General features: G+C 38.9%; 1 protein-coding gene across 4 annotated transcripts in view; it reads left to right on the top strand.

The window, feature by feature from the left end:
- dus1l (dihydrouridine synthase 1-like (S. cerevisiae)) overlaps positions 1-12,823 on the top strand; it is a 49,353-nt gene extending 36,530 nt beyond the window's left edge. Inside the window, exons 9-15 of one of the 4 annotated variants that reach the window (XM_072915936.1) lie at positions 537-633; positions 1,259-1,335; positions 1,405-1,562; positions 5,861-5,898; positions 7,768-7,843; positions 11,497-11,606; positions 11,930-12,823. In XM_072915936.1, coding sequence (XP_072772037.1) covers positions 537-633; positions 1,259-1,335; positions 1,405-1,562; positions 5,861-5,898; positions 7,768-7,843; positions 11,497-11,606; positions 11,930-12,466 — 1,093 coding nt within the window. In that variant the 3' untranslated portion in view covers positions 12,467-12,823. Of the gene's footprint in view, positions 1-536; positions 634-1,258; positions 1,336-1,404; positions 1,563-5,860; positions 5,899-7,767; positions 7,844-11,496; positions 11,607-11,744; positions 11,843-11,929 lie in introns of those variants that run through there. The other 3 variants (XM_061982204.2, XM_061982205.2, XM_072915935.1) reach the window with 3 other exon arrangements.
- Positions 12,824-17,426: the final 4,603 nt, after the last annotated feature.

Raw genomic sequence — 17,426 nt, forward strand, 5'->3', positions numbered from 1 at the left:
GAGGGCCCTATTGAAATTGTTGTCTTTTTTCTTTTTGAGGCCCTAACATGCAGCATATTTTGCAGATATGTCAGGTATGGTGAACACTTTTATATTCTGGGGTCCTGAAATAGTTTTGTGGTGGGTCAGGGCATCAGGATGGACGTGCCCACCAGCATCATGCTCATTCATGTAGTAAGGCCACTTCATCCTTTGTGGCAATTAGCATCAAGATGTGAATTTGTCAAACCCACTTATTAACATTTCCTCTTTTGTGGCCAACCATGGGATCAAAGTGTGCCGCCATGGTTCACCCACATCCTGTCGTTTGCCAAACATTGTTTGCAATTCATCATCACCCATCATCCCCGCGGTGCGACGTAGACGAGGGCCCGTTAATTGTTCTCATTTCTACATGTTTTTATTTTTCATCACATTATTGACTGACAAGTCTTTCAGTCTGGGAGAGGAGCATTGTCTGTGTGTTGACTTCTTCATCAACTGTCAAATAACCTTTGTGCTTGTGAACACACACTGACTGAAGTGGTTTGTGTTAGGCTCCAGATCCACCAGGACCTGAGGGAGGAGTTGGCCAAGGTGAAGACCTTGGAGAGTTTGGCCAACGTTAGCAAAGAGCTGAAGATGCGCTGCCAGGTAACATTGATGTTCAAGACACATGAGGATCCTGAAAATGTCAATATTTACCAATAATGCTGACAAAACAGTAAAGGGGCAGTCTATTTTGTACCCTGTGGTTACTGGATGGTCCGTTCTACTTCCAGTCTATTTTGTACCTTGTCGTTACTGGATGGTCCGTTCTACTTCCAGTCTATTTTGTACCCTGTGGTTACTGGATAGACCGTTCTACTTCCAGTCTATTTTGTACCCTGTGGTTACTGGATAGTCAGTTCTACTTCCAGTCTATTTTGTACCCTGTGGTTACTGGATGGTCCGTTCTACTTCCAGTCTATTTTGTACTCTGTGGTTACTGGATGGTCCATTCTACTTCCAGTCTATTTTGTACCCTGTGGTTACTGGATGGTCCGTTCTACTTCCAGTCTATTTTGTACCCTGTGGTTACTGGATGGTCCGTTCTACTTCCAGTCTATTTTGTACCCTGTGGTTACTGGATGGTCCGTTCTACTTCCAGTCTATATATGGAGCCAGTCATTTAACTACCAAAACTTTAATTTTTAGTTAACCTGTCAGCAATCCAGTTACTATTCTAGGATTAATTGTGTCTATTCCTCACCTTAGTCCACATATATTTGTGTGTCAGGATGAGATAGCCAGAGGACATGACAGGAAGAATGAGGGCGTCCCTCACTGGATCTGCCAGCCCTATGTGAGACCACGGTGAGTACCGTAGTCACCTCCTCCTGATGACCCCAGTCACACTTGGTTCTCATGGTGTGACCATCCCAGGCCCAAAGATCCAGCTGCCAAAGGTGAGGAGTCCCAAGTCCAGAAGTGCCAGAAGAGAGTGCTGGAGGACTGGGACGGGACAGGGCAGACACTCTCCAAAAATAAACTGAAGAAAAGATCCCGCAACCCCAACAAGAACTTCAGCCCAGATCAGAAACGTGAGTGTTTTAGTCCATGTCTTGGTCCATGCTGACAAAAAGGTATGATTTAGTAGGAAAGTGTTTAGTCCATGTCTTGGTCCATGATGACAAAAAGGTATGATTTAGTAGAAAAGTGTTTAGTCCATGTCTTGGTCCATTATGACAAAAAGGTATGATTTAGTAGAAAAGTGTTTAGTCCATGTCTTGGTCCATGATGACAAAAAGGTATGATTTAGTAGAAAAGCGTTTAGTCCATGTCTTGGTCCATGATGACAAAAAGGTATGATTTAGTAGAAAAGTGAAATGAGTCTGAGAACAATGGTAGTTATGAAACATATTTATTATTAACCTCTGGAATGGACTTATGTTGTCTTTAAGTTGAAGTGGAGTGCTAATTGGTTTTTTTTGGTGACACTTAATACAATAATGACATTTAGCCCATGACACAGTTCGTTGAATGATGCAGACACGTTTGTTACTGGATATGTTCTAATCTGACTTGGAGACTTTGTACGTGTAAGTAATATGTAACTATAATTATTTGATACTTGTCACCTTTTATTGTTCAATGATTATTACCTATGTCTGGCTTGTGTGCTTAGCTGTTGTGTAGCTGCTAGCTCCTAGTAGCCTACAGCCTCACATGTTTACCTTTTGTAGATGACTTGAGTAAAATAGGAGAAATTGTTTATTGGAGGACATTTAGATGTTAACTGTCTGTCAGCTTGTACAAGTAAATACTGCTTGCATCGCACATTATATCTCACACAAGTAAACACTCTGCTTGTATCACACATGATATCACACACAAGTAAACACTCTGCTTGTATCGCACATAATATCTCACAGAAGTAAACACTCTGCTTGTATCGCACGTGATATCTCACACAAGTAAACACTCTGCTTGTATCGCATGTGATATCTCACACAAGTAAACACTCTGATTGTGTCGCACATGATATCACGCACAAGTAAACAGTGCTTATATCGCACATAACATCACACACAAGTAAACACTGCTTGTATCGCACATGATATCACACATTTTACATGGAAGCTAATATTATTAGTTTTTTTGCTGATATGGGGCCAATGTCAATAGTGGATCAGGACATGAGAATATTTAGTCATGTACATGTGAATATCAGCACTGTATCAAGTTGATGTAATATTTAGTCATGTACATGTGAATATCAGCACTGTATCATGTTGATGTAATATTTAGTCATGTACATGTGAATATCAGCACTGTATCATGTTGATGTAATATTTAGTCATGTACATGTGAATATCAGCACTGTATCATGTTGATGTAATATTTAGTCATGTACATGTGAATATCAGCACTGTATCATGTTGATGTAATATTTAGTCATGTACATGTGAATATCAGCACTGTATCATGTTGATGTAATATTTAGTCATGTACATGTGAATATCAGCACTGTATCATGTTGATGTAATATTTAGTCATATACATGTGAATATCAGCACTGTATCATGTTGATGTAATATTTAGTCATGTACATGTGAATATCAGCACTGTATCATGTTGATGTAATATTTAGTCATGTACATGTGAATATCAGCACTGTATCATGTTGATGTAATATTTAGTCATGTACATGTGAATATCAGCACTGTATCATGTTGATGTAATATTTAGTCATGTACATGTGAATATCAGCACTGTATCATGTTGATGTAATATTTAGTCATGTACATGTGAATATCAGCACTGTATCATGTTGATGTAATATTTAGTCATGTACATGTGAATATCAGCACTGTATCATGTTGATGTAATATTTAGTCATGTACATGTGAATATCAGCACTGTATCATGTTGATGTAATATTTAGTCATGTACATGTGAATATCAGCACTGTATCATGTTGATGTAATATTTAGTCATGTACATGTGAATATCAGCACTGTATCATGTTGATGTAATATTTAGTCATATACATGTGAATATCAGCACTGTATCATGTTGATGTACTATTTAGTCATGTACATGTGAATATCAGCACTGTATCATGTTGATGTCATATTTAGTCATGTACATGTGAATATACCTTACCATACCATACCAACTTTATTTATGAAGCCCTTTAAAAACAACCACAGTTGAAGAACAAAGGGCTGTACACCACAAAGAAATAGAGGCAAAGGACAAACTAAAAAATAACAATTAAAACAGAAGTAAAATACAAATTACCCTAAGAACAATTTGTTAGATAAAAAGCAATCAGCATTTTGATGTAATATGTAGTCATGTTCATGTGAATATCAGCATGTTGATGTAATATTTAGTCATGTACATGTGAATATCAGCATGTTGATGTAATATTTAGTCATGTACATGTGAATATCAGCACTGTATCATGTTGATGTAATATTTAGTCATGTACATGTGGATATCAGCACTTTACCATGTTGATGATTACATCAACATGATACATGACTAAATATTAATTTAGTCATGTACATGTGAATATCAGCACTGTATCATGTTGATGTAATATTTAGTCATGTACATGTGAATATCAGCACGTTGATGTAATATTTAGTCATGTACATGTGAATATCAGCACTGTATCATGTTGATGTAATATTTAGTCATGTACATGTGAATATCAGCATGTTGATGTAATATTTAGTCATGTACATGTGAATATCAGCATGTTAATGTAATATTTAGTCATGTACATGAATATGAAACATGTTTATGTAATATTTAGTCATGCACATGTGAATATCAGCACTGTATCATGTTGATGTCATATTTAGTCATGTACATGTGAATATCAGCACGTTGATGTAATATTTAGTCATGTACATGTGAATATCAGCACTGTATCATGTTGATGTAATATTTAGTCATGTACATGTGAATATCAGCACTGTATCATGTTGATGTAATATTTAGTCATGTGCATGTGAATATCAGCACGTTGATGTAATATTTAGTCATGTACATGTGAATATCAGCACTGTATCATGTTGATGTAATATTTAGTCATGTACATGTGAATATCAGCACTGTATCATGTTGATGTAATATTTAGTCATGTGCATGTGAATATCAGCATGTTGATGTAATATTTAGTCATGTACATGTGAATATCAGCATGAAGATGTAATATTTAGTCATGTACATGTGAATATCAGCATGTTGATGTAATATTTAGTCATGTACATGTGAATATCAGCATGTTGATGTAATATTTAGTCATGTACATGTGAATATCAGCATGTTGATGTAATATTTAGTCATGTACATGTGAATATCAGCATGTTGATGTAATATTTAGTCATGTACATGAATATGAAACATGTTTATGTAATATTTAGTCATGCACATGTGAATATCAGCATGTTGATGTAATATTTAGTCATGTACATGTGAATATCAGCATGTTGATGTAATATTTAGTCATGTACATGTGAATATCAGCATGTTGATGTAATGTTCAGTCATGTACATGAATATTAAACATGTTTATGTAATATTTAGTCATGTACATGTGAATATCAGCATGGTGATGTAATATTTAGTCATGCACATGTGAATATCAGCATGTTGATGTAATATTTAGTCATGTACATGTGAATATCAGCATTTTGATGTAATATTTATTCATGTACATGTGAATATTAAACATGGTGATGTAATATTTAGTCATGCACATGTGATTATCAGCATGTTGATGTAATATTTAGTCATGTACATGTGAATATTAAACATGTTGATGTAATATTTAGTCATGTACGTGTGAATATCAGCATGTTGATGTAATATTTAGTCATGTACATGTGAATATCAGCATCTTGATGTAATATTTAGTCATGTACATGTGAATATTAAACATGTTGATGTAATATTTAGTCATGTACATGAATATTAAACATGTTGATGTAATATTTTGTCATGTACATGAATATTAAACATGTTGATGTAATATTTAATCATGTACATGTGAATATCAGCATGTTGATGTAATATTTAGTCATGCACATGTGAATATTAAACATGTTGATGTAATATTTAGTCATGTACATGTGAATATCAGCATGTTGATGTAATATTTAGTCATGTACATGTGAATATCAGCATGTTGATGTAATATTTAATCATGTACATGTGAATATCAGCATGTTGATGTAATATTTAGTCATGTACATGTGAATATTAAACATGTAGATGTAATATTTAGTCAAGTACATGTGAATATTAAAGATGTAGATGTAATACTTAGTCATGTACATGTGAATATTAAACATGTTGATGTAATATTTCATGTCTCCAACAGCCAAGTACATCAAATGTGAAGAGTGTGGGAATCCAAAGGTAAGTTTCATAAAATCATTGCAGATTCATGCAGAACACTAAATGCCATTTTTGTTCCCCAAAATGACTTTGTGCATACACAGTGTGGTGCCGCTCTCTTAAGCTAACGATAATCACCTCCATTACGGCAAATAAACAACATTTCTAAGTATCACAAGTGTCGTTATCTATACTATTATCACTGGAGGATGAGGCTAAACATGTTACACGCCAGGAGCAGGCATGCTAACCACTAAGCTAATTTGGAAGAAGAGAAGAAAGAAGTGTAAGCACGTTACTGTTGTGTTGTTGTTGTTGTTGGTGTGTACACACTTGACTGTCGTGTTGATGTTGTTTGTGTGTACATACTTGACTGTTGTCTTGTTGTTGTTGGTGTGTACACACTTGACTGTTGTGTTGTTGTTGGTGTGTACATACTTGACTGTTGTGTTGATGTTGTTGGTGTGTACACACTTGACTGTTGTGTTGATGTTTTTTGTGTGTACATACTTGACTGTTGTCTTGTTGTTGTTGGTGTGTACATACTTGACTGTTGTGTTGTTGTTGGTGTGTACATACTTGACTGTTGTGTTGATGTTGTTGGTGTGTACATACTTGACTGTTGTCTTGTTGTTGGTGTGTACATACTTTACTGTTGTCTTGATGTTGGTGTGTACATACTTGACTGTTGTCTTGATGTTGGTGTGTACATACTTGACTGTTGTCGTGATGTTGTTGGTGTGTACATACTTGACTGTTGTCTTGATGCTGTTGGTGTGTACATACTTGACTCTTGTCTTGATGTTGATGTGTACATACTTGACTGTTGTCTTGTTGTTGGTGGTGTGTACATACTTGACTGTTGTGTTGATGTTGTTGGTGTGTACATACTTGACTGTTGTCTTGTTGTTGGTGTGTACATACTTGATTGTTGTCTTGATGTTGATGTGTACATACTTGACTGTTGTCTTGTTGTTGGTGGTGTGTACATACTTGACTGTTGTGTTGATGTTGTTTGTGTGTACATACTTGACTGTTGTCTTGTTGTTGTTGGTGTGTACATACTTGATTGTTGTCTTGATGTTGATGTGTACATACTTGACTGTTGTCTTGATGTTGGTGTGTACATACTTGACTGTTGTCTTGATGTTGTTGATGTGTACATACTTGACTGTTGTTTTGTTGTTGGTGTGTACATACTTGACTGTTGTGTTGATGTTGTTGGTGTGTACATACTTGACTGTTGTCTTGTTGGTGTGTACATACTTGACTGTTGTCTTGATGTTGGTGTGTACATACTTGACTGTTGTCTTGATGTTGGTGTGTACATACTTGACTGTTGTCTTGATGTTGTTGGTGTGTACATACTTGACTGTTGTCTTGATGTTGTTGGTGTGTACATACTTGACTCTTGTCTTGTTTTTGATGTGTACATACTTGACTGTTGTCTTGTTGTTGGTGTGTACATACTTGACTGTTGTCTTGATGTTGTTGGTGTGTACATACTTGACTGTTGTCTTGATATTGTTGGTGTGTACATACTTGACTGTTGTCTTGTTGATGGTGTGTACATACTTGATTGTTGTCTTGATGTTGATGTGTACATACTTGACTGTTGTCTTGTTGTTGGTGTGTACATACTTGATTGTTGTCTTGATGTTGATGTGTACATACTTGACTGTTGTCTTGATGTTGGTGTGTACATACTTGACTGTTGTCTTGATGTTGTTGATGTGTACATACTTGACTGTTGTTTTGTTGTTGGTGTGTACATACTTGACTGTTGTCTTGATGTTGTTGGTGTGTACATACTTGACTGTTGTCTTGATGTTGTTGGTGTGTCTTCAGTCTGTGTACATACTTGACTGTTGTCTTGTTGTGTTGGTGCAGGGAAACAAGTGTGTCTTCAGTCTGTGTCGAGGATGCTGCAAGAAGAAGTCCTACAAGGAAGTGGCCAACTGTTTAAGTCAGTAATCAATGTCTGTTCTCATTATTAACACACTTTGCAAATCCACTATTGCCACCACATCATTTTTGCAAAAGAAAGTCAGTCTTTTATTTTGATGACACTTTTGTAGTTAACTTCCTGACAGCCCACAGGAAAATTATCTTTAATTAACTTTTATTTATTCATTTATTTTATTCAGCTAGGCTAAAAAGATTTGGTCGAGGGCCGAAAGCCGACTGCATGTAAAGTATACACACACACACAGAAGTATATATATATACAGGTAAAAGCCAGTAAATTAGAATATTTTGAAAAACTTGATTTATTTCAGTAATTGCATTCAAAAGGTGTAACTTGTACATTATATTTATTCATTGCACACAGACTGATGCATTCAAATGTTTATTTCATTTAATTTTGATGATTTGAAGTGGCAACAAATGAAAATCCAAAATTCCGTGTGTCACAAAATTAGAATATTACTTAAGGCTACCGGTAATACAAAAAAGGGATTTTTAGAAATGTTGGCCAACTGAAAAGTATGAAAATGAAAAATATGAGCATGTACAATACTCAATACTTGGTTGGAGCTCCTTTTGCCTCAATTACTGCGTTAATGCGGCGTGGCATGGAGTCGATGAGTTTCTGGCACTGCTCAGGTGTTATGAGAGCCCAGGTTGCTCTGATAGTGGCCTTCAACTCTTCTGCGTCTTTGGGTCTGGCATTCTGCATCTTCCTTTTCACAATACCCCACAGATTTTCTATGGGGCTAAGGTCAGGGGAGTTGGCGGGCCAATTTAGAACAGAAATACCATGGTCCGTAAACCAGGCACGGGTAGATTTTGCGCTGTGTGCAGGCGCCAAGTCCTGTTGGAACTTGAAATCTCCATCTCCATAGAGCAGGTCAGCAGCAGGAAGCATGAAGTGCTCTAAAACTTGCTGGTAGACGGCTGCGTTGACCCTGGATCTCAGGAAACAGAGTGGACCGACACCAGCAGATGACATGGCACCCCAAACCATCACCCAACCATGCAAATTTTGCATTTCCTTTGGAAATCGAGGTCCCAGAGTCTGGAGGAAGACAGGAGAGGCACAGGATCCACGTTGCCTGAAGTCTAGTGTAAAGTTTCCACCATCAGTGATGGTTTGGGGTGCCATGTCATCTGCTGGTGTCGGTCCACTCTGTTTCCTGAGATCCAGGGTCAACGCAGCCGTCTACCAGCAAGTTTTAGAGCACTTCATGCTTCCTGCTGCTGACCTGCTCTATGGAGATGGAGATTTCAAGTTCCAACAGGACTTGGCGCCTGCACACAGCGCAAAATCTACCCGTGCCTGGTTTACGGACCATGGTATTTCTGTTCTAAATTGGCCCGCCAACTCCCCTGACCTTAGCCCCATAGAAAATCTGTGGGGTATTGTGAAAAGGAAGATGCAGAATGCCAGACCCAAAAACGCAGAAGAGTTGAAGGCCACTATCAGAGCAACCTGGGCTCTCATAACACCTGAGCAGTGCCAGAAACTCATCGACTCCATGCCACGCCGCATTAACGCAGTAATTGAGGCAAAAGGAGCTCCAACCAAGTATTGAGTATTGTACATGCTCATATTTTTCATTTTCATACTTTTCAGTTGGCCAACATTTCTAAAAATCCCTTTTTTGTATTAGCCTTAAGTAATATTCTAATTTTGTGACACACGGAATTTTGGATTTTCATTTGTTGCCACTTCAAATCATCAAAATTAAATGAAATAAACATTTGAATGCATCAGTCTGTGTGCAATGAATAAATATAATGTACAAGTTACACCTTTTGAATGCAATTACTGAAATAAATCAAGTTTTTCAAAATATTCTAATTTACTGGCTTTTACCTGTGTGTATATATATATATATATGTGTGTATATATATATATATATATATGTGTGTATATATATATATATATATATGTGTGTATATATATATATATATATATGTGTGTATATATATATATATATATATATATATATATATATATATATATATATATATATATATACTGTATATATATATATATATATATATATATACAGACAAAAGCCAAGCAGTGAGGTTGTCACATTGTGTAAATGGTAAATAAAAACAATGATTTGCAAATCCTTTTCAACTTATATTCAATTGAATAGACTGCAAAGACAAGATATTTCATGTTCACACTGAGAATTTTTGTTATTTTTTGCAAATATTAGCTCATTTGGAATTTGATGCCTGCAACATGTTTCAAAAAAGCTGGCACAAGTGGCAAAAAAGAGTGAGAAAGTTGAGGAATGCTCATCAAAGACTTATTTGGAACATCCCACAGGTGAACAGGCTAATTGGGAACAGGTGGGTGCCATGATTGGGTATAAAAGCAGCTTCCATGAAATGCTCAGTCATTCACAAACAAGGACGGGGCGAAGGTCACCACTTTGTCAACAAATGCCTGAGCAAATTGTTTAAAAACAACATTTCTCAACGAGGTTAAAGCAAGGAATTTAGGGATTTCACCATCTACGCTCCGGAATATCATCACAAGGTTCAGAGAATCTGGAGAAATCACTGCACGTAAGCCATGATATTACGCACCTTGGATCCCTCAGGCGGTACTGCATCAAAAAGCCACATCCGTGTGTAAAGGATATCACCACATGGGCTCAGGAACACTTCAGAAAACCACTGTCAGTAACTACAGTTGGTCGCTACATCTGTAAGTGCAAGTTAAAACTCTACTATGCAAAGCCAAAGCCATTTCTCAACAACACCCAGAATTGCTTCGCTGGGCCCGAGCTCATCTAAGACGGACTGATGCAAAGTGAAAAAGTCTTCTGTGGTCTGACGAGTCCACATTTCAAATTGTTTTTGGAAACTGTGGACCAAAGAGGAAAAGAACCATCTGGACTGTTCTAGGGTCAAAGTGTAAAAGGCAGCATCTGTGATGGTATGGGGGTGTATTAGTGCCCAAGGCATGGGTAACTTACACATCTGTGAAGGCACCAGGCCTTCTCCACCAACATCAGTGTGTGACCTCACCAATGCGCTTTTGGAAGAATGGTGGAAAAGTGTATGTATATATATATATATATATAAATATAAATATATATATATATATATATATATATATATATATATATATATATATATATATATATATATATATATATATATATATGTCTTAATAAGGTTATCCGAAAAATAGTGCTCGATACCGTAGTAGAGCGCAATATATGTATGTGTGGGAAAAAAATCACAAGACTATTTCATCTCTACAGGCCTGTTTCATGAGGGGGGGTACCCCTCAATCATCAGGAGATTTTAAAATCTCCTGATGATTGAGGGTACCCCCCCTCATGAAACAGGCCTGTAGAGATGAAATAGTCTTGTGATTTTTTTCCCACACATACATATATATATATATATATATATATATATAGATATATATATATATATATATATATATATATATATATATATATATATATATATATATAGATATATATATATATATATATATATATATATATATATATATATATACACACTTCTTGGAGCAAAAGCATAAGCAGAGGTGTGTGAAGGTGTCAGGAGGTGACATGTTCCCGGGCAGGAGTGTGCTGATCCTACTGAAGTAAACATGTTTGTTGTTGTGGTCCGCAGGTCACGGCTTGAAGTTCAAGACCAAGGCAGAGAGAAGTAAAACTCTAGAAGAGAAGGACATTGAGATGGAGAGAAAGTGCAGCTCTCCTCAGCATCTTCTACATCAGAAGGTTTAGGATGGTCCTCACTCTTGACAACCATCTTCTACATCAGAAGGTTTAGGATAGTCTTCACTCTTGACAACCATCTTCTACATCAGAAGGTTTAGGATGGTCCTCACTCTTGACAACCATCTTCTACATCAGAAGGTTTAGGATGGTTCTCACTCTTGACAACCATCTTCTCCAACAACTTGATTATCATGAGCACAGCCTGTCAACATTTGAATAAAGGGCTCCTTCAAGAACTTGTATTTGTTCAGAAGTACACAGATGCAAATCATGTGTGACTTTGGAAACAATGTTTTTATTTCATGTCTTCATTATGATTGCAGACTCACATGGAAGGTATCTCCACTGGTCCCTACTCAGTCACATGGAAGGTACCTCCACTGGTCCCTACTCAGTCACATGGAAGGTATCTCCACTGGTCCCTACTCAGTCACATGGAAGGTATCTCCACTGGTCCCTACTCAGTCACATGGAAGGTATCTCCATTGGTCCCTACTCATTCACATGGAAAGTATCTCCACTGGTCCCTACTCAGTCACATGGAAGGTATCTCCACTGGGCCCCACTCAGTCACATGGACGGTGTCTCCACTGACTGTCGTCCACTGGTCCCCACTCAGTCACTTGGAAGGTATCTCCACTGACTGTGGTCCACTGGTCCCCACTCAATCACATGGAAGGTATCTCCACTGGTCCCCATTCAGTCACATGGAAGGTATCTCCACTGACTGTGGTCCACTGGTCCCCACTCAGTCACATGGAAGGTATCTCCACTGGTCCCCACTCAGTCACATAGAATGTATCTCCACTGACTTTGGTCCACTGGTCCCCACTCAGTCACATGGAAGGTATCTCCACTGACTTTGGTCCACTGGTCCCCACTCAGTCCCATGGAAGGTATCTCCACTGGTCCCCACTCAGTCACATGGAAGGTATCTCCACTGGTCCCCACTCAGCCACATGGAAGGTATCTCCACTGACTGTGGTCCACTGGTCCCCACTCAGTCACATGGAAGGTATCTCCACCGGTCCCCACTCAGTCACATGGAAGGTATCTCCACTGGTCCCCACTCAGTCACATGGAAGGTATCTCCACTGACTTTGGTCCACTGGTCCCCACTCAGTCACAAGACATCATGTTCACTTTGGGTGTGATGTACACTGCTCCCCTTTCAGTCACATGACATCATGTTCACTTTGGGTGTGATGTACACTGCTCCCCTTTCAGTCACATGACATCATGTTCACTTTGGGTGTGATGTACACTGGTCCCCACTCAGTCACATGACATCATGTTCACTTTGGGTGTGATGTACACTGGTCCCCACTCAGTCACATGACATGTTCACTTTGGGTGTGATGTACACTGCTCCCCTTTCAGTCATATGACATCATGTTCACTTTGGGTGTGATGTACACTGGTCCCCACTCAGTCACATGACATGTTCACTTTGGGTGTGATGTACACTGGTCCCCTTTCAGTCACAATACATCCTGTTCACTTTGGGTGTGATGTACACTGGTCCCCTTTCAGTCACATGATATCATGTTCACTTTGGGTGTGATGTACACTGGTCCCCACTCAGTCACATGACATCATGTTCACTTTGGGTGTGATGTACACTGGTCCCCACTCAGTCACATGACATCATGTTCACTTTGGGTGTGATGTACACTGGTCCCCACTCAGTCACATGACATGTTCACTTTGGGTGTGATGTACACTGCTCCCCTTTCAGTCATATGACATCATGTTCACTTTGGGTGTGATGTACACTGGTCCCCACTCAGTCACATGACATGTTCACTTTGGGTGTGATGTACACTGGTCCCCTTTCAGTCACAATACATTCTGTTCACTTTGGGTGTGATGTACACTGGTCCCCTTTCAGTCACATGATATCATGTTCACTTTGGGTGTGATGTACACTGGTCCCCACTCAGTCACATGACATCATGTTCACTTTGGGTGTGATGTACACTGGTCCCCTTTCAGTCACATGACATCATGTTCACTTTGGGTGTGATGTACACTGGTCCCCACTCAGTCACATGACATCATGTTCACTTTGGGTGTGATGTACACTGGTCCCCTTTCAGTCACATGACATCATGTTCACTTTGGGTGTGATGTACACTGGTCCCCTTTCAGTCACATGACATCATGTTCACTTTGGGTGTGATGTACACTGGTCCCCTTTCAGTCACATGACATCATGTTCACTTTGGGTGTGATGTACACTGGTCCCCTTTCAGTCACATGACATCATGTTCACTTTGGGTGTGATGTACACTGGTCCCCTTTCAGTCACATGACATCATGTTCACTTTGGGTGTGATGTACACTGGTCCCCACTCAGTCACATGACATGTTCACTTTGAGTGTGATGTACACTGGTCCCCACTCAGTCACATGACACATCCTGTTAACACAAGCATAGGCTTTTAGGAACCTCACAGTGTCCGCCCGCCATCTTGGGGCAGTCAAGATTGCCTTACATGTAATTGATCATGGAGGCCCACCGCGGCAAACTACAAGCCACCACACTTTGAAAATGAGGGTGTTTTAACATGAAAACAATGTGGACATGATGTGATAAATGCCAGATATATCTGCTGACAGCCATCTAGTAAAGGGGCGAATATTAAGAGGACATTTTTAGGGGGACAAAGTCTTGCATCTGCGTGAAGCCAGTGTGACGTCATCCTCGCTGCAGCTCTCGCTGTTCATCGGGGATATCCAGGGACAGAAGTAAGAAGTCTAAACAGGAGTACATTCTGCAATAACACCAGAAAGAGATTCTAAATTTGTTGCTACTTGCTAGGCCTTTTTTTTAAATGAAGACCACATCATTAAAATGATTGGTGAAGTCTTGAGAAACTTGAAAAATTGATATGTGTAAATACATATGTATATATGTGTATATACATATGTATATATGTGTATATACATATGTATATACATGTATATACATATGTATATATGTGTATATATACATATGAATACATATACATAACATATTGCTGGGTATTTTGGCCAAACAGCTCCATTTTTGTTTCATCTGACATCACATGGACAAAGATAAGATCTTCTGGAGGAAAGTTCTGTGGTCAGATGAAACAAAAATGGAGCTGTTTGACCACAATACCCAGCAATATGTTTGGAGAAGAAAAGGTGAGGCCTTTAATCCCAGGAACACCATGCCTACCGTCAAGCATGGTGGAGGTCGTATTATGCTCTGGGCCTGTTTTGCTGCCAATGGAACCGGTGCTTTAAATGGGACAATGAAAAAGGAGGATTGCCTCCAAATTCTTCAGGACCTGGCTACACAGCTGGTGCCACTTCAGGCTGATTGAGCAGGTACAGGGGAATGTACCGCCCCTCCATGATGCGGCCTAGGCTGAGGCGTTGTCCTCTGTGTTCCACTCTGCCTCCATGCCCTGGCTCCTCCCCTGTGAGGTGCCTACCTGTCAGGCGGTGCTTGAGTGAGACTCCCCAATATGTATATACACATATATATATATGTGTATATACATATGTATATACACATATGTTTATATTTGTATATACATGAGGACAAGAACATTGCCATGAAGCTCAGCATTGTCAAAAAGTGGACACTATGGCCAGCAGAGAGGCGTTCATCACACTGAAAGACCAGAAACCCAATTTTGCAAACAGACCAACATGTCGGTTGATTAACCCAACCAAATCAGAAATCGGCAAAATAAGCAAACAAATCCTGGACAGAATTAACAACAAAATCACAAACACTTCCCAGCTCAACCAATGGAAAATCACGACAGTCGTAATAAACTGGTTCAAGAACATAAGCGACAAGGAGCAACACAAATTAATTTGCTTCGGCACAGAGGAATTTTACCTCTCAATCAGCAGGGAACTACTGAACAAAGCACTGGATTTTGCCTCAAAATACGACAACATCACTATGGACGAAAGGAATATCATAAACCACACAAAGAACTCAATACTCACGCACCAAAAGCAACTTTGGCAAAAGACCACTGGACCATTCGACGTAACAATGGGAAGTTATGACGGGGCTGAAACATGCGAACTAGTAGGAAGCTTCCTACCCTCGCAACTCACAAAATTAGGAGGAAACATTGGACTATACAGAGACGATGGACTGGCTATTTCCGATGCCAGACCGAGAGCTTTGAAAAAACATCAAAAAAGAAATATGCCGCATTTTCAAAAATAACGGACTACGGATCACAGTTGAGGCAAACAAACACACTGTAAACTTCCTGGATGTAAACACTCAACCTGAACAACAACACATACCGGCCATTTACAAACTCCGTTTCCATATGAGTTGGGAAATTGTGTTAGATGTAAATATAAACGGAATACAATGATTTGCGAATCATTTTCAACCCATTTCAGTTGAATATGCTACAAAGACAACATATTTGATGTTCAAACTGATAAACTTTTTTTTTTTTGCAAATAATCATTTATTTAGAATTTGATGCCAGCAACACGTGACAAAGAAGTTGGGAAAGGTGGCAATAAATACTGATAAAGTTGAGGAATGCTCATCAAACACTTATTTGGAACATCCCACAGGTGAACAGGCAAATTGGGAACAGGTGGGTGCCATGATTGGGTATAATAGTAGATTCCATGAAATGCTCAGTCATTCACAAACAAGGATGGGGCGAGGGTCACCACTTTGTCAACAAATGTGTGAGCAAATTGTTGAACAGTTTAAGAAAAACCTTTCTCAACCAGCTATTGCAAGGAATTTAGGGATTTCACCATCTACGCTCCGTAATTTCATCAAAGGGTTCAGAGAATCTGGAGAAATCGCTGCACGTAAGCAGCTAAGCCTGTGAACTTTGATCCCTCAGGCTGTACTGCATCAACAAGCGACATCATTGTGTAAAGGATATCACCACATGGGCTCAGGAATACTTCAGAAACCCACTGTCAGTAACTACAGTTGGTCGCTACATCTGTAAGTGCAAGTTAAAACTCTCCTATGCAAGGCGAAAACCGTTTATCAACAACACCTAGAAACGCCGTCAGCTTCGCTGGGCCTGAGCTCATCTAAGATGGACTGATATGAAGTGGAAAAGTGTTCTGTGGTCTACTTTGGTACGTGTTGCAGCCATGAAATTCTAAGTTAATTATTATTTGCAAAAAAAAAATAAAGTTTATGAGTTTGAACATCAAATATGTTGTCTTTGTAGTGCATTAAATTGAATATGGGTTGAAAAGGATTTTCAAATCATTGTATTCCGTTTATATTTACATCTAACACAATTTCCCAACTCATATGGAAACGGGGTTTGTACAAAGCCCGACACCACATTACAATATGTACACCGTGACAGCAACCACCCGCCTGTCACAACCAGGAACATCCCAGCCGGCATCAACAGGAGACTGTCAGCCCTGTCATCAGACAGGGAATCATTCAACCAAGCAACACCTCCATACCAGAAAGTACTCAACGAAAGAGGATACCAATTCACCCTCCAATACGACCCACCAGCAACTAAAACAAGAAAAAACAGGAAACGGGACAACATACTTTGGTACAACACCCCATTCAGCAAAAACATCAGCACAACCATTGAACACAAATTCCTTACACTCACTGACAGGCACTTCCCCAAAAAACATGTACTCAGGAAGATATTCAACAGGAACACCTTGAAACTTAGCTACAGTCCATGATGAATATCAAACAAACCATTGACTCACACAACAAAAGGATTCTGAGCACTCACAGACAAGTAACCGCTAATGACTCCACAGATAGCTGCAATTGCAGACGAAGGATTAACT

This window comes from Nerophis lumbriciformis, linkage group LG24 (assembly GCF_033978685.3).
Source record: "Nerophis lumbriciformis linkage group LG24, RoL_Nlum_v2.1, whole genome shotgun sequence".
NCBI lineage: Eukaryota > Metazoa > Chordata > Actinopteri > Syngnathiformes > Syngnathidae > Nerophis > Nerophis lumbriciformis.